This window comes from Rousettus aegyptiacus, unplaced genomic scaffold (assembly GCF_014176215.1).
Source record: "Rousettus aegyptiacus isolate mRouAeg1 unplaced genomic scaffold, mRouAeg1.p scaffold_m13_p_6, whole genome shotgun sequence".
Classification (NCBI taxonomy): Eukaryota; Metazoa; Chordata; class Mammalia; order Chiroptera; family Pteropodidae; genus Rousettus; species Rousettus aegyptiacus.
This window is the reverse complement of record NW_023416309.1, coordinates 50803633-50814340: the sequence shown is the minus strand read 5'-3', so window position 1 is coordinate 50814340 and position 10708 is coordinate 50803633. Positions and strand designations below refer to the sequence as shown.

Here is a 10708-nt window from a genome sequence, read left to right as displayed (position 1 = left end):
AATACATTTTTAAGATTGTTCAAACTGAAGCCTGAGCAATTAAAGTGTAAACAAAGAGGCCCACGGCTCCCAGCGACTTCATGCAAATGGACCATCGATCAAAATTTCAGTTCCTCCTGCAGAAAACTGGGATATGTGCTTGATCTTCAACTAGAATCCAAATAGAGTTTTGGTTATATTGGGTAAAATATTTTTATAAATATAACTTTGATATTTTGCAAATTTTAATTGGCACCAGATTTTAGAGCTGACATCACACTGTCCCTATGATTACTCCCAAGTGACCCCTTTACAACCTGGAAATTCTTTGCTTAAGTCCACAAAAACTGTCATCCACCACACTTTTGAATTTGCAAATACTCTCTCTCAGCAATCACAAAGCCATATCCAGAAATATTCATCAGCAATTGTATTTGCATCTATTAAATGTAGATTAAGAGGATTTTAACAAGATTTTATTTACCAACTAATTAGAATGACAATTTGTTACAAATATGAAAATAATTAGGTTAGAATTACAGAACAGTATACTTTTCTGGTTGTAAGAAGAAAATACAATCATTTTTCTCCTACTCTATTGGCCTTCTTTTGCATAGCTACTTATATCAATCATTGTTATTAACATTTGTACTTTTTATTTCCCCAGACATCTGAATTCTGGTGCTGTCAACTTCATGAAGGTCTTTTAAGAGATAAATCTGCTGTGTATCAAGAGTAGTTGTTTAAATAAGCATTCAGCTCTGATAGCTTTGCTCTTGATAATTTCACAGCATCAATTACAAGGGCGTTTTACCATTCGTCATGGCTTTCTTTGTTTTGCTTTCTTTTCTCTTCCAATCTAAGTATGTTCCCGCACCAGCATTATTACCCTGCAAAATTTTTCCTCATGTTTACAGAATGTGACCCTCAGTACAATGAACAACATAAACAAATGGAGCCCTGATTCTAGAACAGAATTATTATATTATTTCCTCCATATATTAGTCAATGCTGTCTTAATGTTATTCTTTTGTTGAATGTCAGTAAATAAGAAAATACAGTATTTTCACTGGTATGATGATTCGATCATTAGTAGGCCAAGCAAAAACTTGAAAATGTTTAGGAAGCACGAATTCAACTAACTGCTTTCCTACCTCTATTTCCAAAGATAACTTCACTCTTCCTATTCTTTCATTAAAAAAAAAAAAAAAAAAAAATTCTGTTGTCTTAAGATAAAAGAGCCACAAAACTCCAAGACTTAATCCCTGCTTCAGGCTAATGACAAAAAATATTTTTCATTTTTAGTTCACATTCTGAAAAAAATTCCCTTGACAGAAAATGTTCTGAACCAGACTCTGAAAGGCAAACGCGTTTGCTTCATTTAAGTTTTTCAAGATGATAAAGGAGAAGAATCAAGAACAAACATAAAAGTTGACCTCAAATATATCAGCTTCAAATGTTAAAATGCTTTTTGGTACATTAAATAACTTCGAATTTCAAATTTTATACTGTAAATAAATATATGAATGACAGAGCACCTTACCCTGTACACCCAGGATTAAACATCATATTTATTTCTAATCATGTCACTGAACTGCTACTGTTTTCTGGACTGCAAATAAATGATTTATTCATAATAATGTGACAGTTATGTATGACTGGTTAGTATGAAATAGAAAGGGACTTTGTCCTGAGCATAAGCTTAGAACAGGGCCTGTCCAGTGCTGCCTGCCTGTCCACCTGCAGCTAGCCAGCTGAATTTCTGACTGCCCTTCTGGTAAGCGACTCAATAGATTTTTCACAGCATAATTTCCGCTCTACAATAAACTATCAATTCCAATAGACCCCGTTTTAAGATGTTTCTAGATTCCAGTTCAATACAATGACTTCAACTTATTTTGGACTGTTAAGAATCTCACCCTGGTTTTCAACTTTTAAGGCAAAAACACAGGCAGACAGGATGTTCCTCAATTTTGGTTTCTTTAACAGAAGAAAACACTACTACTGACAAAACAATAAGTACAGAAATCGTCCCAATTGTACATACCTTAAAGCTTTTCTTTTTCTTTGCTTTTTACTCCTGTCTCAACAATTAGGACAGGGAAGGAGGAAGAGAATTTCTAGCCCAGTGGTCATACTCCACGTGCTAGCATTTGGTCACTGTTTCTCCTCTAACCAAATAGCTCTGTTAATCGGCAGGGAAAATATGCAGCATATTACCTACACGTCCTAATATTACCCCCACCGGAGCACTAAGAATGAGAAAGTTGCTTCTGAAAGAACCTGCTACAACAAAGACCTGGGGTCGCAGGCCCGGAACCTCAGAGCAGTTAGTGTTAGTCAGGGGTAGTTTGAGCTTTGGTTGTAACTAGGTACAGGGAAAAGTGAGTGAATTTACTTAAGGAATGAATGAACATTCATTGAAAAATTTGAGTTTCTGTATAGCCAAAGCCTTACTTCCAGAGTAAAGCCAGTCCGAGACATATTTTTACCCAGATAATTTCTGTTATTTTTCCTACTTAAGAGTTTTATGAATTACTCTTTACAAAAACTAAAACCAGATCTACTATGCTGCTATTTTGTATTGACAGTGCGGTTTAGTTTCATACACTGTGATTTCTATCTATTGTTGTATTCCCTTTGTTCAGTGAACTTGTTCCCTTGATTACACTGATTCTAACAGTCCCAGTTATTTTTATTGGCATCATATGGGAGGCGCTTTGTATTACTCTACCATGCAGTGTTAAAATAATCATTCGTTTGACTGTTTGAAAATCAGTTTAAATCTTTTTATTATTATCATTTATTTTTAGGCGGGGCAACCCTTGGTTGACCTCATAGATTGCAAGGACCTTGTCAACTTACAATCCCTTTTTTTATTTTTATTTTTACTTTTATTTTTTATGCCTACAGCACCTGGTCCTCCTAGGTGGTCTCCCATCCAAGTACTAACCAGGCCTGACCCTGTTTAGCTTTCGAGATCAGATGGGATCGAGTTTGTTCAGGGTAGCATGGTTGTAGACAGTTTAAATCTTAAAATATGAATTTGAAGCATTTTGAAATAATGAAAATACTAAACTTCCTTTTTTTCTCTCAAATTCAACTCATATGAATCCCGATTCTATCTCTGCATATTTAATATAGTCTATATGACACACACACAAAGACAGTTTATCAGTAAGAGTTTATTCTGCATATATGCCATTGTGTGTTAGTTTTGGAAATAAGTGGCAGATCTCTAGTTCACATTAATATTTTAGCTACAAAACCAATAACAAAAATTACTGTTAAGTGAAAAAGGCTTTATGCGTAAACTCAATTTACATATTAATAATATGATATACATTTAATAATAGATATCCACAAGACTCAGAACTTAGAATGTGGGTAAATAAATGGATTAAAATAAGAACTGAAGTCATGGCTAATCCCAATAACTATTCCCCACTCTATATTTGCATATAAAATAAACTGCAATTCCCTGGTAGCTTTTATTTTTTTTTCTTTTTAAGCAAAAATAATTTACTATTAAATATTTAAAGAATCAAAATAGAAATGACTTCTGAAAATGCAAATTATTTAAACAGATGGCAATTACTGCACATCTCAAAGGAGAGTTTTAACTTTGCTAATTTTTAAGAAATAAAGGTATAAAGTAACATATACAGAAAAGCTATGCCACAGTAAGGTCTGCTCTGAAACTCAACCAGGGCTCAGGACCTTAACATCAGCAGATAAAGGCATTCGTAAGTGTCTCACATATGACGTCAAACTAATTCAGCGACAGCCACAAAAGAAAACAAGATTCTCACATTTGTACTCTGTACTTGGAAATCTATATCCAAATAGGTTTTGTTCTACGACCCCATCTAAGGCCTGTTGGACAGTTTAAATCTGCTCTTTCAGAAACTAGTGAACGTATAACTGTCTTCCGAGTCAGGGCTCTAACAGCAGAAAGATACATGACCTTAGAGACCTGGTGGCAGCGTCGTGTTGGATCCAAATATAAGCACACGGTTTTCAGCTGCGATGTTTCAGGCTAGCAGTGAACATGAACCCTGATGGCCGTAAGGAGATTACGTTCCCCCCCAAGTGGATGCTTCTTTTGCTCTAACCAGTGCTGGCATTGGGAAGGAAACCGCAGGCACAAACTGCAGGGACACGGCTGCCAGTGTCTCAGACTTAATTCCATAGACGCCTTAGAGCAACGGGGAGAAAACTGGCTTTTGCAGATAAAAGACCTCAGAGGACCTCTGTCAACAGACATCTTATGATTAGAGGAGGATTAAAATGAAAGCGAGCACCTTGTTGGTGGAAATGGCACCAACAAAACTGGGTCAGCAATCTGAGTGTCTCTTCCTACACGTGTTTGACTGGACCTGAGGTAAGCTGCAACAAAGAATGAACAGCATCAGAAAGTACAGGTCAGCGTGAGGCTCCGGGGCCACAGGAAGCCTGAGAACGGTATCTACAACTCTTTTTCCTTCCTTCAGAAACAAAAGCAGACCACACAAGAACCCTTAACGTTTCAGTAAGAAACAAGACAAAACTTTATTTTTTTGAAAGTGCTAACGTACCAATTCTAGACAGCAACTTTGAACATTCTGGACCTCATATTTTCTACAAGACTCGACTGTAATCGGTATCATTCATGTATCTGTCACAAATATTTGATTCTAAGATGCTTTGATCAAATCTCAGATAGCTGATCAATTCTCTATAATTTATTTGTTTTCCTGAAGATCTTTCTGTGCCAATGTCTGAAAAGAAAACATAATAATTATTCATAAAGAAAAGAAATTTCTTAATAAAGGAATTTCATAAAATTTATGCAAATTTAACACAGCAATAACTGGTCATTTCTAAATTTTATTTTTTAAGTTTTTATTAAAAAATGTAAATCCTGGAACATTTTTAAACAAGAAAATGTTTACAAAAAAAATGAACATGAAATAAAACATAACATGTTAAGTTAAAACTATATTTTACATTACTTTAAAGCTAGCTATCCATGTCTCCCATTAAAATAGAGCATGGCATATATTGTGTTCATTTTGTAAACAACAAAAGTAAGAGGTTAAAAGCAATTTAAAGTGCTTCCACACAATTTGAAAATAAGTTTCCAATAATTAAATCCAATGTTTTCGAGATCATAAAAATCTGTAATAAGAAAGTTTTAGGTTCAAACATAATAAAGTATAATTTATGCCTATCAAAAACGAAAAGCTTTTAGCATTATCATAGTAAATTCCTTTAGTGCATTAATCCTCTAATAGCAGTTTTAGTCAAGGGAATGTTGTGGGATCAGGTCTGAATTTTTGTAAACTTGGTTTAAACCTGTACATATTCTCTTTGAGTGTAACTTGCTTTATGTTGCACCTAGCTCTCCAGAAACTCAAAGCGCTTCACAGATTTATATGCTGACCTTAGTTTTGTTCATTGCTGCTTTTTTTTGTATCTCGTATAAATCCCTGTGAATGGCAAAACACTAGTTCATTGACATGTATGCCAATAAAACCATTCTTACTAGTGGGTAAATAATGGTGATCAGAAGTCAGAGAATCAATGATGGCTTACCAACTCCAAAAATTCGATTTCTGCTTGGAGAGCTTCATGAACACTTTGCATGTCATCTTCCTTATAAAGTTCTAATTCTTTTTTAAGTCTGTTTTAAATGAAAAATTCCCTATTAGCTCAGCAATAAACTTTTACCATTTCTTTCATTTGGATGGTGGCAGGTTTGCAGCTCTATCATTAGAATTTCAAGTTAGAAATAAAAAATTTGAAAAGAAATTTTAAGTCTCGACAGTTCTGTAAGGACTACATAAAATTTTAGAAAAGATACTCCCATAAAGAAAATAAGATAGACTGAATAATAACAGACACTTAATAAATTAGGGTAATTAAAGAGAAAAAAGTGTGGTTCAGTGGGGAAAACTATAGTAATGTCTGAAGACCTCTATTTCAGTCCTGGTCACCAACAAGCTGAATAACCTTGCCTAAATCATCTAGCCTCTCTGAACCTTACCTGAGAATTTTAAGTACAGAAAAAAAGTGACCACTGAGATTTCTTCTTGCTCTAAAGTTAAACATTAATTTTATAGTATATATATATTATTAAAATACATTTGAGAATAATAAAGTAATATTAATGTTTTCCCCAATTAAATCTTTAATCTTTTAAATATTATGAAATTAATTTTTACCAAAATCTATTTTATGTCTGATTTTTAAAATTTTATTTATTTAAATTAGTTTCAAGTATACATTGCATTGGTTAGACATCTATATAGCTCATAAAACGATCCCCCCAACTGCTCCCTCCCTCCCCTAGCCCTCCACCTAGCCATCATATTAATGCTAACTGCACTCACTCCCTCTGGGTGCTCCCCATCCCCGTGACCGACCATCGACTACTAATTTGTACTTCTTTAACTCTTAACCTCATTCTCCCGGCCCCTCAACCCCTCCTCTGTCTGTCACCAAATTGTCCACTATATTTGAGTCTGTTTTTGATTAGTTTGTTCTTTTTGTTCCTTAGATTCTACATGTAAGTGAAATCATATGGCATTTACCATTCTCTGTCTGACTTATTTCACTCACCAGAGTAAACCAAAACAATAATTCATAAAGATCTATGCACTCCAATATTCATGGCAGCACGATTTACAACAGCTAAGATATGGAAGCAACCTTTATTTCCATTTTTAATGTGGAAAATAGTGAAGAAACAGGCTTCCATTTCTAGCATTACAACTAACATTCCTTCCAAAAAGGAAAAAACATAAGCAAATCTATGACTGTGGCGGGAGAAGTAGAGAGGTAGGACCTGAGCCTGGGCAGCTAGGAGGGCGAGGCTGCCCTGAGGGCAGATACTGAGAGCAACACTGCTCTCATAAGCCTGAGCAAGTAGGACCAGCCACAAGCTGAAAAGCAGAGATCGACTTGACCCTTTGCTGAGCAGATACCCTTAAGGGGAGGCTGACAGGGTCCTAGGCCAGTGGCATTCACCATATACCAGCAGAAGCAAAAGAAAATCCTCTATGAAGGCAAGTTTAACATTATTTAGGCTCATAGGCCTCCCACAGACTAAGAGCAAGCAATGAGTTTACAGAGATCACCAAGTACCCAAGAAAGCAAACCACTATAAGTAAGGGTGAGCGGAGAAAATAAGCAACAGATTATACCCATAATATATAAAGAATTACGAGTCAATAAGAAAAGGACAACACAATAGAAAACGGGTGCACACAAATTAACCAGATTATTCACAAAAGAAGATAACTAATGGCTAATAAAAATATAAAAAGGTGCTCAACTTCATTAGTCATCACAAAAAAATACAAAAGAAAAGCACCATGTTTTGCCACCACATACCTGCCAGAATAGCTAAAATGAAAAACAGGCAATACCAAGTGCTGACAAAGATATGAGAAACTAGAATTCTCAGACGCTGCTGGCACAGGTTATCATTTTGTTTTTTGGGTTTTTTTTTTTTTTTTTACTTTTAACCTCTGTCTCTATTTTTAAAGGGAGTTTCTTGTAGAACATATAGTCATGCCTTATTCTTATATCTAATATGATCTCTGTCATTTACAATAACATAATTATTTGGCTGGATTAAAAATTTGTTTTCTAATTGTTCCATCTGTTCTTTATTCTTTTTTACCTTTCTGCCTTTTATATTGACTGATTTTTTTTTATGATTGTATTTTATCTACTCATCAGTTAATTTTTAAATTTTTTAAATTTTATAATGTTTGCACCATGTTTACAATCTACACCTTCCATTTATTACTATGCGCTCTCAAATAACATTATATAACCATACTTCCAGTATGAGGATTTTATAAGGGTTGCCAGTTACTCCCTGCTGTTTTTTGTTCTCATTGTCATCGCATATTTTTCTGTTCCATTTACTATAAACATAAGATATATTGCTAGTATTTTTGCTTTAGTCATTTATTTTTTAGAACAGTTAAAAATTTAAAAAAAAGACTTTTAATATTTACTTTCATTTTAACCATTTCTGAAGCTTTTTTTCTTGGGGTAGCTCCAAGTTTCTATCTGGTATTATATTTTTTTCTTTCTGAAAAACTTATTATAGTCCTCTTTAGTAAGGTAGTCTGTCCTCAAGGAGTTCTATACACTATATTTGCTAAAAATATCTGAATATATTTTAATTTAAGAAGCATATTTTCATTGAGAATTGAGTTGACAGCTCTCACTTTCGATCTTTTAAGATACCATTGCTTTGTCTTCTGTTCTTCATGATTTCTGATGAGAAGTCAACTGTAATTCGTACCTTTGTATGTAATGAGTCTATGTCTTTTTTTCCGCCTTCCTTCATGATTTTCCCTTTATCAGTGTTTTTAAGAGGTTTGACAATAATGTGTAAAGATGTTTGCTTTTTTTTTTTTTTTTTTTAAATGCTGCTTGGAGTTCTCTGAGCTTCTTGTATCTGCGCTTCAAAGTATTTCATTATTTTTGAAAAATTCTCTGCCATCCTCTCTAACAGTATGGATGTTAGAAGGGGATGAATGAATCTCGAATGCATTATGCTAAATAAGAGAAGTGAGGTAAGAGGCTACATAGCATATCACTTCACTTATATGACATACTGGAAAAGACAAAACTAGGAAAAGAAAATAGGTCAGGGGCCAGAAGTGGGCTGTGGTCCTTGATTATAAAAGGGCAAGTGGGAACATTTTGGGTGATGGAAGTATTATTCTGTTTTGATTATGGTGGTGGTTATATAACTGAATGTTTGCCAAACAAATAGAACTACATATTACAAAGGGTGAATTTGACTGTATGTAAGTTATATTTTAATAAGCCTGCCTTTAAAAAAAGACAATGACAGAAATCCAGGCTCCTACAGAATGACAACCACCTGAACAAAAACAATCACTTAATAAGAAGACCAAACAATGCCACCCACAGACCATACTTACAAGCCAACTAATAAACCGAGGATATTACAAATTTGAAATTACTTTTAAATAGGAAAATAAACATCTAAATCCAGCAGAACCAGCTCTGAAGTCTACACAAACGCAGAGAGTGAAGCAGCAACGAACGGAAGAGAGGAGGAAGGGACGGGAAGGCAGGGTGACGCAACACGGGCTCGCACAAAGGGCGAGCTCCACCACGTGCGAGCGCACACAGCAGGTCTGAGGCCTCATGGCTGAGAACACGGGCTTTTGTGGAATTGAAAGACTCTTTTTTGTTTGTTTTGTTTTTAATCAATGGCATTTTACTTTGAGTGTGAAAGGATTGATGTGTTTTTGATTTTATGACTTTTGTTTGTTTCTCCAGGGCCCTTAATTTTCATCTCTTGCTTTATCCTTGTCTTTAAAGGTTGCAGCCCTTCCAAGTTCTATTTCTCACCCAAAAACTATAGCTGAAATGGAAAAAGTTTTCAAAGAAAAATATTATCAATAGACAGCAAAATCACTTTTAGAGACCAAATAATCCCGATACTACACAAACTGGACCAGAGTATAAAAATAAGAAAAACAGTTGACTTCTTTTCTGAAGCAAGTATAATGATATCTAAACCTGATAAAGATAGTACAACGTGTGCGCAGACACACACACACACACACACACACAAGAATGAAACACAATAACACAATTTAGGACGGCAATTACATCTTAAGTAAGGAAGGGAGTGTGGGATAAAGGAGTTGTCCATGGCTAATGCAAATTATTGGTACTGTTCTAGTTTAGTTCACAGGTCCTCACTGTATTATTTTACTTTCAAAGTTACAAATAGTTAGAGATGGAAAATACAGTAGTTATAGCAATGGATGAGGAAACGATACCTTATAAATGTGAAGTTCATTGTGTTCTGAGCTTTGAGGAATTTAATGGTAAATAGGAATTCTGAAGGAATGCTCAAGAAGGAAAGATAGAACAAATTATTAATTTTGAGCATTAGACATTTACACAAGCATAAAACCTTTGTAATAAATATTTTTAAAAAGTAACTGGAAGGTTAAATGGAGAGTTAGAACGCACCATGGATGTTGCTATGCAATGTACATAAGGCTTCATTTTAATATATTTGTCTTTTCAAATAAAATGGTGGAGACCTTTATTCCCACTACACTACCAATATCTGCCGCTCCCCCTTTTCAGTTCAAATGGACTACAGGTTCTGTAAAATCTTTCCTGTCCATCAGAATTGAGTGGTGACCGCTTTTGCTTTTAGTTAGCTAATGATAAGAACGAGAGACTATTGAAATTAAGGAGGGTGTTTAGAGCAAATTATAGGAAGTACTTCACTATTCAGCATACAATCAAGCCACAGAATTTAGTTTTGCACTTAAAGATCGCTGTTGCTAGCTTTAAAAGAGGCTAGATGATAATAGTATGAATATTAATACATTTGCGGCTAGCTCGAGCTATATAATCGTAAGCAGATCTTATGCCTCAGTGCATAGACTGATTGCTTACAGGAGTCAAGAAGGATTTCCTTCACTGACTGCATAATAACTAAGGGCAGTTTGCATTGGTTATTGACGCCTTTCTCTCAATGATGAGGATGGGCCAACATTGCCAGTTTACCAAAACTTATGTTCCATGTATTCTTATGATTTCCTGCATCATTCCAATTTTTTTTCAGTTACCTCTAAGTGTCATAGAAAAGCGTAACTGAAAAGCCTTAACCTAAAGAATACCCTGTTGAGAAAGAGAACTGTGCACAAGTACTATTTAAGTAGAA

General features: G+C 34.8%; 1 protein-coding gene and 1 non-coding gene across 4 annotated transcripts in view; both read right to left on the bottom strand.

The window, feature by feature from the left end:
• Positions 1–2883: 2883 nt before the first annotated feature.
• Positions 2884–3002, bottom strand: LOC118604553. Its single transcript, XR_004951779.1, has one exon. It is a non-coding gene; the product is annotated as a 5S ribosomal RNA (ribosomal RNA).
• A 1588-nt stretch (positions 3003–4590) lies between these two features.
• Positions 4591–10708, bottom strand: part of CCDC172 (coiled-coil domain containing 172) — a 32781-nt gene continuing 26663 nt past the window's right edge. For all 3 annotated transcript variants that reach the window (XM_016142483.2, XM_036223692.1, XM_036223693.1), the window contains 2 exons: positions 5557–5644; positions 4591–4739 (listed from right to left, as the gene is read on the bottom strand). In XM_016142483.2, coding sequence (XP_015997969.2) covers positions 4704–4739; positions 5557–5644 — 124 coding nt within the window. In that variant the 3' untranslated portion in view covers positions 4591–4703. The remainder of the gene's footprint in view (positions 4740–5556; positions 5645–10708) is intronic.